Below are 14003 nucleotides of genomic sequence, written 5' to 3'. Positions count from 1 at the left end.
GGTGTAGGAGTAGTGGGGGTGGTGGGTACTTACTTTTATTCAGCAATATAATTATAATGTTACAAAAGGTTTCTATTTCAAATAAATGCTGTTCTTTTGAACTTTCTGTTCATTTGTGAATCAAGAAAAATAAAATGTATCATCATTTCTGCAAAAATATTGTGCAGCACGACTGTTTTCAACATTGATAATAATCAGAAATGTTTCTAATAATCAGCATATTATTATGATTTCAGAAGATCATGTGACACTGAAGACTGGAGTAATGATGCTGAAAATACAGCTGCGCATCACAGAAATACATTACAGTTTACTATATACTTTCAAATTTCAATAATATTTCACAATTTTTGCTGTATTTTTAATCAAATAAACATAGCCTCAGTGAGCATAATAAAAGAAACCTCACATATAAGATTACATAAAGCTTACAATTTGATCCTATTATTATTAAATATAATTAATTGGACCTAACTACCTATAAAATTAAGCAAGATATAAATTAATGTTTAATTAGTATGCATATAAAACATGTTTTTCTTATAGTACAGTAAGCTCAATCTCAATAAAAGCAGAAGTGAACTCCGCTCACTCATATTCCCATGACTGAGCAAAGGTTGTGTATATATGACTGTTTGTCTACAAACACTGCCCTCCCCAATGACTGATCCCTTCAGGCAAAAAACAACGGCCTCCGTCCATCAACAGCAGCAAACCCCAACAGCACCTCCTGACCCCGCGGTTATCTGCTCAAACAGAGCCGCTGCTTTCAGTCAACAATGATAGGCTGAGCCCAACACGGCGATTAGGACACGAGCCACATTACTGGATAATGTTTAAGATTACAACACACACTCTGCGTGTTTGCATTAGGCCTGGAATAAATAGTGCAACATTATCAACAACTATTATTGTTAAATAGTCATTTAGTTCAGTTCAAAGTGTTGATGTTGCACTTAATACATTTACAGTTCATCAAAACAAATGATTCAGCTATACAGCATCTCTACTGAAGACAACAGCGTCTTCATCATCATCATCATCATCATCATCCAGCTCAATTCTGTTCACGTTCTATTCTCACCCGATGTCAGTAAAGTCAAATCAGCAGTATTTCCGATTGTCAATGGGTTTTAAGCTCTTAAATTATAATATTTGATGGGGTTAAAATAAATGAGAAGCACTGTGAAAACAATAACATCAGACATCTGGATGGGATTAGATTTCTTAGAGGAGCCAAAAAACTGCTTAGTAACTTTGCAAACTGTGAGAAAAACAGCTGAGATGAGATTAAAACGGCTCAGGGCTCTCTAGTCGCTCCTGCTATTCCAGAGTAATGGTTATAATAATAAATAAAGACAATGTGTACTCACTCGGGGAAAAAAAATTTTTTTTATTAAAATTTTTTTTTTTTTTTTTACATTTTATTATGATCCGTGAGGTCCACTTATTATTGCTGGTAATATTTTTAAATTAATAAATATTTTATATTTAGAAACAAATTTAAGATAATAAATTTAAAATAAATTAAATAAGAATTTCTGCAATTACATTTATATTTAGTTATTTACTCAAATAATTTGAAAATAAATCAATTTGAAAAAAAATTTAATAATCCTATTACAATATCTTTTTTATCTTTTATTTTATATTTAATCAGGGGCCTAAAGAGAGTAAAAAAGATGCAATTTCGTGCAGATACTGATATTTATATGGCCAAACAGTAAATCTGAAAGAGAGTAATATAGCTAATAACAGTATAACAGATTATAACATAAAATCACCATAAATTAGCAGTCACTATATATCTGCCAATATTATGAGATTTATGGCATTAACTGTTTATTAGATATCCAAACTTGTTTAAATTACAGAAATGCATATCTGCTGATTGCAATAGTTTACCTTTCTATTTCTAAACAGAATTTTCCTTTCAAATGAGCTTTTTAACAGGCTCCTATGAAGATATCATTGGGCATTTTTAAAAATAAAGCATTCAATAATTGACTAATATTAATATTATATTATATTTACTAATTAAATAATCATTCGTTTAAACTCAAAAGTACAGTCTCAATAAATCCTTGCATTAGAAAACAAACATTCTTTCGTGTTATATCGATGGTAGTTTGATGCATATATCAAAATACTACATGCTTACCATTTGTAAATTCACAAATAGCACCTTGTAACATGGCAATGTCGTGGTGCTTTTTGTTTGTGTGTTGTGTCAGTTGCTCCCACACCAGGTTAAGTCAATGCACCTGGTATTTGCATGTTTTGAAGAAAGCCACACAGGGAAACGAACATGCAAAGCAGCATCGCATAGAGATGCACAAGAGCCTCACCTCCGCGCTTCCTCGAGCCGTGTCCACGTGACTCCGAGCTCTCGCGCCCCACGCAGCCTCCCATGCCTGTCAATCAAACACAGGCCACATCTCAAGACGACTTCAAGATTCACTCCAGCTTTGTGATCGTTGGATTTCCCAAACGGACACAGTACTACAGTTCAGGTGACTAAATACAGTACGATATGTTATGTGATCTATCAACAGCACTCGCATTTAAAGAAAGCCTCCCACAAAAAAAACAAAACTCCAGACTGATGATGTCTGGGATGATCTATCGGTTAAGTTATCTGGTCAGAGAATCGCGTTTAGTTATTTCTGGCTTTATCCGACGAGCTAACGTTAACTTACAGCGGCTAGCCAGAGCACTAGCTTTATCCCGAACTCTTAAATCCGGTCTGAAAGAATAAAACAGCATCAGCGAGACTAGTATTTGAGCTTTATAGATTACTCCGTGCTCGCTTTGTTGTATATCAAAACACACACGCGTCGCAAACCTGCCTCAGCTGCTCTTTATCTCTCTCGCTAGTCTAACGTTACCTTTCCTCTCACTGATGTTTCCAACTAGCTCACGTTACTGACGCACACCGCGCATGCGTGCTCTGACCACGTGACCGCACTGCGCCAGAGCCCCTCCTCCAGAGCGAGCCCTCAAACTCCGATCAAAAATCGTGGAAAGTTTGTGAGCTTGTAATGAACAATAAAGCGATTTAACGTTTAAAAATGCCATTATCGTGCCATTACCTCTGGCAAGACAAGCACGCTCTTCGCAATACAAATAGCTTTATTGTCACGACGAAAGTGCATTGTGTATATAGCCAAAGCAGCAAAACAACATAGAAATATATCAACAGAAGTCAGAAAGAGCTTTATTGCCAGGTATGTTTGCACAATGCACATACAAGGAATTTGTTTTGGTGTCACAAGCTTCCAGAACACAGAGACAACATCAACAACACACAGATAATAAAAAATAAGATGTGAATAAAATACACATATGTATGTAAAAATAAACAAAAAATTAAATAAATAAATTGTAAGTGCATTAAGGGAACATCTCCAATAATAAAACAACAAGAAAAGCGAGTGTAAAAACTAAAAACTCAAAAAAAAAAAAAAAAGATTACTACGTAGAATACTAACTAGGCTACATAGAAAATAGTTAACTGAACAAATAAATACTTTTTTCCCGCAATGTTTACCGGTGTTCGTAGGAGCAGGAAACATAGTTCCTATCTTACGCAACTTTTTGCTAAATGCAATAATAAAAATAAAATAAAACGCTTCAGCGCTATATATGCGAGAGCATACAACATTAGATTTGTAAAGTAGGCTATTGATATTTCTTCAGGGTAGATCTGCTAGACTCAGAGTTTGACATCTCCACCCATTTAGGAAGTCTCTGAATGCACTTACATTCTCTCACATCTGTGTGCTCCAGTATATTATTCTCCTGATGTAAGCAAATACATCAAATGAATCAGATAATAGAAAAACAAATATTCATTGTGGTTCACTGCTAATCTTTTATAACAACAACAACAAAACGTTTCCGTTTGGACTAATAATAAACTTTTTTATTGCCATTTTTTGTAATATTTTAATAATTTTAAAATAGACATGGCAGATTAAAAAAAAAAAAGTTTAAATGTATAACCTTACGACATTTTACTTTACTTGTTTATTAAAACCCACACTTTTCTGAAAAATAAAATTACTCAATTCAAATTTAATTGTTTTAGCAAAATTCACAAGTCAACCTTAAGACTTACTTTGAAACTCATTCAATAACACTAACTAAATAAATAAATAAACATGGCATAAATAAACATCTATCTATCTATCTATCTATCTACATATATATATATATATTTCAGAAAAATATGTTATGTTTATATATTAAATATATTTATCTATAATATAAATTATATGAATATAAATATAGATATGGAAATACATGTAAATATTTTCAAAAATATATACTCTGTGTGTGTGTGTGTGTGTGTGTGTGTGTGTCTGTGTGTGTGTGTGTGTGTGTGTCTCTCTGTGTGTTTGTGTGTGTGTGTGTGTGTGTGTGTGTGTATTTATATATACATAAGTAGGTAGCTTTTATTGTCATTCACCTGTACATACAGAGTGCACATATGAACGAAATTCCGTTCCACTGGCTCATAAATACTGCACTAAACTAAACACACACCACAAAATCAGTATAAAAATATAGATATAATAAAAATTGCAACATTGTTCATTTAAAACAATATTACACTAAAAGGAATGGAATGACAGCAGCATATAAATATTAAATAATGCACATAGTAATTAGCAGCATCTAAAAAAAATTAAGCAGCAGCATATAGTACAATTAGTGCACATCGTAAGAAGTACTATTATATCAATGTCCACATCTAATACACATAAGAATCACTACAAAAAGATTCAGTGAAATAAAATGGTTAAGAGGTTATTTGTGAGTTCAGAAGTCTGATAGCTTGTGGAAAAAAGCTATTACAGAACCTTACTGCTCTGCACTGAATGCTGCGAAACCTTTTTCCAGAGAGCAGCAGCGTAAACAGTCCATAATGAGGATGGGTGGGGTCTTTTGCAATGTTTTGAGCACGAGTCAGACAGCGTTTGTGTGCAAGGTCCCGGATGGAAGGCAGTGAAGAGCCAATGATCTTTTCCGCTGTCCTCACCATCTCCGTACAGACCTCCAGTCAGAGGCTTCACAGTCCCCAGACCATACAGAGATGCAGCTGGTCAATATGCTCTCTATAATGCCTTTGTAGACAGTACTGAGGATGGGAGAGGGAAGGTGTGCTCTTCTCATCCGACGCAGACAAAAAAGACGCTGCTGTGCTCTCTTCACAAGAGAGGCGGTGTTAATGGTCCATGTCAAGCTATCTGTGATCTGCACCCCCAAAAACGTGATACTACTGACTACTTCCACCGCAGTGTCATTGATGATGAGTGGTGTGTGCCTGTGCTGCTTTTTCCTGAAATCAACAATGATCTCCTTTGTTTTTTCTACATTCAGGAGCAAGTTATTTGTATTGCACCAATCCACAAGCTGTCTCAGTTCCTCCCTATAGGCCTGTTCGTTGTCATCCTGAATGGCTGTGGATCAAGGCGCGCTGCTGGGTTTAGTGGAAGAATTCGTGTCTGGACAGGTCGATAGCCAGGCCGCAGAAACCGCTACAGGTATCTCATTCATTGGTGTCTCTCGTCTTTGCCATTTCTTGCCGGTTTGAGCGCTGACTCTTAAAGTCCCCATGAAATCAAAATTAAAGTTTTTTGGGTGTTAGTATCAATATGTTAGTCTTAAGGTTTCTATAAGGCAGTGTGCTCCAAAACAGTGACAAAATTCGCATTTAGAAGATATAAGCATTCAAAGCTTGCAGTTCGTCACTTCCGCCAAAACGGCTCAACGATTTTTTGACGTCACATCGTACTTCAGGTTCTCATCAAACTTTCTGTCCAATCAAATGCTCTCTAGAATCTGAAGCCCCGCCCCCTACACTATAAAATAGACGCTGAAGCCACGGCTGAAATCGGTCACTTGTCCATAGAATTAGTATTTTCTGTACAGTGAATGGCACGTAGTGCACTATATAGGGGACAGGGAACGATTCAAACAGTGTAAATATGCTTTCCATTGAGGAAAAAAAGAAGTCTGGTTTGGCGCTGTGTCACGCTAACCACCGCACCGCACACACACTCTGCTCCGGTCCAGAGACACGATAGCACGGAGCGGATCACATGCGCGAGTCGGCGCAGACCACACAATGTATCGGAGCTATTTGAATTCTACACAGCATGCTATATTTTATAGCAATATGGAGGAGATTGTGGCTGTCAAATGCGGCTCTGAACGGCTCTAGCCCAAGCTGTGATATAAACGAACGCTATTGGCTATTTTAAAAAGGGGCGGGGCTGCTTGATATGTCCCGCCCTGTCTTCCTGTTTCAGTTAAAATGACATCAACACAGAGTAACGCTGCGTGTTTCTAAACATTTCAGGGGACATATTTAAGTGTTTTTAAAATGGCTTGCATATAACTAACTTGCATCTCATTTAGAGACGCGATTCATGAATATGCTAATTAGCCCCGCCTCCACTTAATCGCAAGCGCTTAGTTGACTGAAGTAGTGCAGACTATAGAAAATGCAGAAAGTTCTGTTATAAGCAGTGAAGCCCTACACCGCACAATGAATCTACATCGCTTCTCATCTACACTTTGACTTTCTTTGTTATAAAGAGGACTCGGGCGCGTGCAGAATTGAACAATGAACAAAACTCGGGCGTTTTGGCGGCGAGTGGATTCTGATTAACGTAAACGCCTCTGATTGGACAGCGCGTTCAAGAAATCAACAGTTATGTCTGTGATTGGCTACAAAGCTCAACGCTGTGAATAGGAACCTTGGTATTAGTTGAATATTTGTGACGTAGGAAACGAGGGCGTTTTCATCTTGCTTACGAAATTGATTAGGCTACATGTAATCTGCATTACGTAATCAGATTCCAAAAATGTGCTAAAATAAAATGTAAAGCTATCCAAGTAGGCAACATAAATAAAGAAAATGTTTAAAGATCAGGGAAATTGAAATTCTGAGTGTGGTACGCAGGTTAACTCGTGCTACGCGCTCTTTAATGTTGCCAAGGGTTACGGTTTCCGTGAGAACGAGGCGCATTGACGTCAGCTGCCGCTTCCGGTGGGCAGCCGTCCAAACGGTCCGAACGCCTGTGGAGAATAAAGAGCTGTTCCCGCCTCTGAATAACGGCGCTCGGTAAGGAATAACGGAATAGCTGACGCGTCGTGTTCTGTCATGTAGATGTAGCGCTAAACATCTGCTATTATCGGTAAACGCTGGAAATGTCCTTTGTTGATGATACAGATAAAGATGGCGACCCTATCAGCGGCCTCTGCTCGATATTTATGGCATCTTAATTTCAAATATCATTTAACAAACAACTCGCTAACCGTTTATATTTGAAGTGTTTTCGCGTTTTAACGTTCTCGTTGGGGTTTCGAGCGTATTTTAGATAGCTGTGTGTCCGTTCGGTGTTGTATTTTGACATTTTGAGGTGCGTTTTGATGTGTGTTTTTGATCGATGTTGTTGAAGTTGAAAATGATTTTATGTCCACATAATAATAATCAGCCTGCAGCATGAAGTTGTTTTTCTGTAAATAATCACGTAGAGTTGATGCCTCTGAATAACGGCGCTCGGTAAGGAATAACGGAATAGCTGACGCGTCGTGTTCTGTCATGTAGATGTAGCGCTAAACATCTGCTATTATCGGTAAACGCTGGAAATGTCCTTTGTTGATGATACAGATAAAGATGGCGACCCTATCAGCGGCCTCTGCTCGATATTTATGGCATCTTAATTTCAAATATCATTTAACAAACAACTCGCTAACCGTTTATATTTGAAGTGTTTTCGCGTTTTAACGTTCTCGTTGGGGTTTCGAGCGCATTTTAGATAGCTGTGTGTCCGTTCGGTGTTGTATTTTGACATTTTGAGGTGCGTTTTGATGTGTGTTTATCAAAATGATATTTCATATGCGTTACATTTGATGTATATATTCTTTTGGTCTTGTAAAAAAGGATCTAAATTTATAATCGTGTACTTTAACTTTTGTCCCTAAATATATATATATACTGGTGTTTTGATCGATGTTGTTGAAGTTGAAAATGATTTTATGTCCACATAATAATAATCAGCCTGCAGCATGAAGTTGTTTTTCTGTAAATAATCACGTAGAGTTGATGCAGAGGTGTGTTGAAACAAAGATAATCTCCAGATTATTTCTGACATCAATCTCATTACTAAAATGATGCTGTAATCCTGCTCCTGTCCTCCTGTCAATCTATTAAATCCACGCTGTGTTTTAAGGCATTAACGACATTTTAATGAATATTAGTTACCTTTTGGACCGAGTGTTTGTGCATTACTTAATTCTGCAGCATGCACAGGATTGTAGGGAATCATCACAGCTAGTGTCTTCTTCCATCAAAGTACATCGAACATCAAATACATAAATCAGAATAGCTAACATGTTTTATGGCTTAAGACAGATGGGTGTTGTTTTTAATTTTCTGCAATTAGACGCATGTGTTTATTAATTGCTAGCACTAACATAATGAACTATATATTTTTACATTCATTTTTAGGTTACACTTTATTTTAAGGTGTTCTTGTTACAGTGTAATTATACATTTAAGTACTGAGTGATATTAATTAACTACATGTACTTACTATATGGTTAGGATTAGGTGTACTTACATGCAATTATTCTTAATGTATTGTTATTATAATAGTAAGTACATGTAACAAGGACAACTTAAAATAGTGTTACCAACTCTTTTAATAATTAAAAAAATTAAGGAAAAGTTTTTTTCATTAAAATTTTTACTGTATTTATTAATGCTGTTATTAACCCTTGTTAATGTTAGTTAATAAAAATGTTCTTGTTCAACTTCACAGTGCATTAACTAATGTTAACAGATACAACTTTTGATTTTATTAATGTGTTATAAATGTTGAACGTCACATTAATAAATGCAGTGTAAGTATTGTTCATGTTAACTAATATAGTTAACTAATGCTAATAAATGAAACCTTACTGTAAAGTGAAAACATTTCATTTTGTCCACCAAGTTGCACTTTATATTAAGGGATATTTCATTAAATTTTTCATTTTAAAGAAATAAATGAAGAGTTCATTTGCAAAAACAGATAACTCAGCTTTTAACCATTTTCAAAAATCATGTTTTTTCATTGTGCATTCCAGTTAGTCTAAATAAAACTGCAGTTGGGTTATTTTGATTAGTTAAAAAATAACTAAAAATACAGCTAACTAACACAATAAAAACATGATAACATAATAAAAAACATGATTATCTGAAGAGTTATCTGTTTTTGAAAATAAAATACATTTCAGACCTTCTACGTTTAGATCATTTAGAATAGATTATGTATCTTTTCATTATTTGCTTTTGTATGCTCTCAAACGCTTACGGTTTGTGCTCTGCTGTCGAACTTCTGAAATATTGAGGCTGGTTTCGTTTGATCAGCATCTCGCCGAGTTGTAACTGTGATGCATTGGTTTGTATTTGTGCAGGTCAGAGGTCAGATCCAGCGTGCAGCATGGCGTCAGGCAGCGTGAGCAGCGAGGAGGAGAAGAGCATGAGGGAGTGTGAGGTATATGTGCAGAAGCACAGCGTACAGCAGCTGCTGAAGGACTGCATCGTGCAGCTGTGCACCTCACGACCCGACAGACCCATGGCCTTCCTCAGAGAACACTTCGAACGGCTGGAAAAGGTTCGCACTTATTTGTGTCCCTGCAGCACAAAAGCAGTGTTAAGTCGCTGGGGTATATTTGTAGCAATAGCCAACAATACATTGTATGGGTCAAAATTATACATTTCTCTTTTATGCCAAAAATCATTAGGATATTAAGTAAAGATCATGTTCCATGAAGATATTTTGTAAATTTCCTACCGTAAATATATAAAAACTTAATGTTTGATTAGTAATATGCATTGCTAAGAACTTAATTTGAACAACTTTAAAGATGATTTTCTCAATATTTAGATTTTTTTGCACCCTCAGATTCCAGATTTTCAAATAGTTGTATCTCAGCCAAATATTGTCCGATCCTAACAAACCATACATCAGTGGGAAGATTATTTATTCAGCTTTCAGATTATGCACACTTAAGACTGGTTTTGTGCTCCAGGGTCACATTTGTACATAATTCTGACAAAATCACCAGATCAGGAGCCTCTGCTGACACCACTTTGCTTAAATAAGATTTTCAACATCTGGTAATGTGTTTATTAAAATAAAATAAACGGTTCATGCTCATGCGGTAATGCACAGCCACATGTGTCTTTTTGTTTTTGTAAACTAGCGGCAGCAGGGATAGAAAGACACCCATGTTCATTAATTAGTTAAAATGTATTCATAATAATTATTATAATCGGAATAAATTGTGCAAATTGGCCCTCATGTTATTAAATATGTACAAATATGCATTTTTTTTACTCAAGGATTTTGATTTTTCAGTATATTTCCTAAAATATTATTCATATACTATTATAGTTTTTAATTTATTTTTAATTCGCTTTTATTTTGATATATTTAATTGTTGTTAAATGTTTAGTATTTGTATGTGCTTTTTTCTTTTTAAAGTTTATTTTTCTTTTCATATTACAATTTAGGTTTAATTTAATTTATTTCGGTTTTAGTTTTTATATATTTCCAGGTAGTAATTTTAGCGCTTCAACCTAAACTAACAAAAAAGCCTGAAAAAAAGCTAAGTTTTTAATTTGATCTGTTTCTTTTTTTTTTTTTTTTTTTTTATAATAATAACAATTTTTTTTTTTTTTTTTTTTTATAATAATAACAATTTTTTTTTTTTTTTTTTTTTATAATAATAACAATTTTTTTTTTTTTTTTTTTTTATAATAATAACAATTTTTTTTTTTTTTTTTTTTTATAATAATAACAATTTTTTTTTTTTTTTTTTTTTATAATAATAACAATTTTTTTTTTTTTTTTTTTTTATTTTAGTTAAAATAAAAACGATTTTTTTTTTTTTCTCTTTTTTTTTTTTTTTTTAAATGCTGTTTTTAATAAAATGCTTTTTTCAATGCTATTTTTAAATTTAGCAGGACATTCCAGAAAGTCACAAAAACATTTTTTTTCTTTTTTTGACCTCGTAATTTTTCATTAAACTTAACAGGATTTTTCAGTGAAACGCCAGACTTCTCTCTGCTTACACATGCAGGACTTCTCCAATCTTTTAGTTCAGATTTGTTGCTGCTTCGACTTCAAATCCAACCAGAATCTGTCCTCCTCATAAAATGATACTGTTCATAAACATGCATGCATCAGGAGGAAGCTAAGCAGCTGCTGACCCAGCAGAAAGCCAGCTCTCGCTCAGACTCTCGTGAAGATGAGGTGTCTCCTCCCATGAACCCCATGGTGAAGGGCCGCAGACGGAGAGGAGCCATCAGCGCTGAGGTCTACACCGAGGAGGACGCCGCCTCCTACGTCAGGAAGGTGCGTGTTTGTCAGACTGATGTAATGTGGGAAGTGTCGGACTCGATGTGTAGCTCAATCAGTCATGTGTTCTGTCTCCTGTGAAGGTCATTCCTAAAGACTACAAAACCATGGCTGCTCTCGCCAAAGCCATCGAAAAAAATGTGCTCTTCTCACATCTGGACGACAATGAAAGAAGGTGACTTTGTGTTACAGTTAATTTATTACTTTTTAGCAAAACATTTGTTTGTTTGTTTTTATTCACTGGACAGTTTTTTTTTCAGACTACTGAAAAGAAAACGCACTTTTATTGCACTTTATCTATATGTGTTCAGATTCCAATTACAATACATAACTTTATCTTTATCTTTTTTTCACTTCAGCAGCACTTTCATATATTAAACCTCACGATTTTATTCCTGTATATGAAGGATTTTACAGAGGGGTTTGTTTATATATCATTTGCATGATTTTGTTATTACACTTTATATGTGACCCTGGACCACAAAAACCAGTCATAAGGGTCAATATTTTGAAATTGAGATTTATGCATCATCTGAAAGCTGAATAAATAAGCTTTCCATTGATGTGTGGTTTGTTAGGATAGGACAATATTTGGCAAAAAATATTGGGTGCAAAAAATCTAAATATTGAGAAAATCATCTTTAAAGTTGTCCGAATGAAGTTCTTAGCTATGCATATTACTAATCAAAAATTAAGTTTTGATATATTTACGGTAGGACATTTACAAAATATCTTCATGGAACATGATCTTTACGTAATATCCTAATGATTTTTGGCATAAAAGAGAAATCTATCATTGTGACCCATACAATGTATTGTTGGCTATTGCTACAAATATCCCCCAGCGACTTAACACTGCTTTTGTGCTCCAGGGTCACATATATTTGTGTGTAGATTTTTATTACAATGCATCTCTTTAAAGAGCATTTTATTCCTACCTATATTCTCATATAGGTTTTTACAGAGAGGTTTGTTCATATATCATTTGCTGATTTTATTCCTAAAAACATTTTCTGATTTATGGAGTGATAAAAAATGAAATTTAACTCTTTAACTCTAAATTCAATCAAGAGATTTGAATCTGGTTTTATCCAAGGTTCAGATTTATGTTCTGGATTTTTATACAAATTAGTGCATATTTAATAAGATAATGCCTCATTTCCAAATTAAACATAACATTTCACGAACTTGTAATACGAAAACATGTTTGCCGTTCTGAATGTAATCAATCAGAAGTGTGGTGCTGTCAATTAAATATATAAAATAATTTACTGACCAAATTTGTCTGCTGTTTTACCCTGCAGTGACATATTTGACGCAATGTTTCCGGTCATCTACATCGCAGGAGAGATAGTCATCCAGCAAGGTAGAGCTTTGAGAATACTTATGAGGAATCACATTGATCTTATTTATACATGTACTTAGCTTTACTGTTTCACGCTTGTTTCTAGGTGACGAGGGCGATAACTTCTATGTCATCGATCAGGGTGAAATGGATGTAAGTTACACCTTAGTGTTGGGCGATATGCTCCATTGTCATATCATCCTATCGTCAGCCTGTGAGATCGCCAATACACGATATTATCGTGCAAATTTATTTAATTACTTATTTACTTAGTTTCATTGCGGGAAAGTGAACCAACTCCAGTGTAAGGCTAAAAGCAGCCTAATGTTTTTAATATGACTGAATTTGTATTTAGCATAACAAATTAATAGAAATAAAGCAATAAGCCCCAAGAAGCCGTGGTTTACAGTGAATTTATAACAGCTAAGGGGCGTTGTTAGGTACGACGCGAAGGTTCCACAAAATAAAACGGAGCAAATAAAGTGTAATGATATTAATAAAAACAGTATTCTTCCACCAAACAATGTAGTTCCTCAGAAACAGTTGTGGTTGCAACAAAGTGGTTGCCGAGCAACACACAAACGTAAACAAAGGTGTATGTTACTTTGTAGAGTCATTTACAACAGCTTCGAACGCGGCTCAGCCAATCAGAATCAAGGACTGGAACTATCTGTTTTATAAACATTAAGTTACTAATTATAATGCTTACATTTCCTCCATTTTTTTAAAAGCAGCTACATAAAACGCGCAAGAACATTTACATAAAGCACATTGACTTTCTAGCGCGAGTATATGCACTTTAAAAAACACTCCTATTACAATCAGTGGAGCTATATACACTGTATGATGAATAAATCTCTTATGCTTACATCGCATGTACATCTGCACTCTGTTGTTTATGATGAGAGAATTCGCGAGTCAGAATTCAAACAAAACACATCTGAACACCTCTGATTAGCCATTGCATTCATAAGCTCAATATAATTGTGTGTGATTGGTTATAACTAGAGCCCGACCGATATGGGTTTTTTGGGGCCAATACCGATATTAGGGAGTTAAAAAAAAGGCCGATACCGATATATCGGCCGATATTCTTTGTGTATATTATAGTACAGTACCAGTCAAAAGTTTCGACACTCCCATTCGTGTGTCCAAACATTTGACTGGTACTATATATAGAATACAGTATATACATAAACAGAATATATATACATAAACACATTTTTTGCAATGAT

General features: G+C 34.9%; 2 protein-coding genes across 6 annotated transcripts in view; one reads left to right on the top strand and one right to left on the bottom strand.

The window, feature by feature from the left end:
- LOC107720068 (ubiquitin domain-containing protein 1-like) overlaps positions 1–2907 on the bottom strand; it is a 7350-nt gene extending 4443 nt beyond the window's left edge. The window contains exons 1-2 of one of the 2 annotated variants that reach the window (XM_016527683.1): positions 2889–2907; positions 2349–2414 (exon numbers count right to left, since the gene is read on the bottom strand). In XM_016527683.1, the coding sequence (XP_016383169.1) occupies positions 2349–2412 (64 nt within the window). In that variant the 5' untranslated portion in view covers positions 2413–2414; positions 2889–2907. The other variant, XM_016527676.1, reaches the window with a different exon arrangement.
- Positions 2908–5509: 2602 nt separating this feature from the next.
- Positions 5510–14003, top strand: part of LOC107720046 (cAMP-dependent protein kinase type I-alpha regulatory subunit-like) — a 15517-nt gene continuing 7023 nt past the window's right edge. The window contains exons 1-6 of one of the 4 annotated variants that reach the window (XM_016527655.1): positions 5510–5549; positions 9475–9674; positions 11253–11420; positions 11507–11598; positions 12728–12789; positions 12875–12921. In XM_016527655.1, the coding sequence (XP_016383141.1) occupies positions 9501–9674; positions 11253–11420; positions 11507–11598; positions 12728–12789; positions 12875–12921 (543 nt within the window). In that variant the 5' untranslated portion in view covers positions 5510–5549; positions 9475–9500. The other 3 variants (XM_016527638.1, XM_016527646.1, XM_016527664.1) reach the window with 3 other exon arrangements.

Source organism: Sinocyclocheilus rhinocerous, unplaced genomic scaffold (genome assembly GCF_001515625.1).
Source record: "Sinocyclocheilus rhinocerous isolate Xijiao unplaced genomic scaffold, SAMN03320098_v1.1 scaffold792, whole genome shotgun sequence".
In the NCBI taxonomy this organism is placed as follows: Eukaryota; Metazoa; Chordata; class Actinopteri; order Cypriniformes; family Cyprinidae; genus Sinocyclocheilus; species Sinocyclocheilus rhinocerous.
The sequence above is the reverse complement of the archived record's forward strand: the minus strand, read 5'-3'. Positions and strand labels throughout refer to the sequence as shown.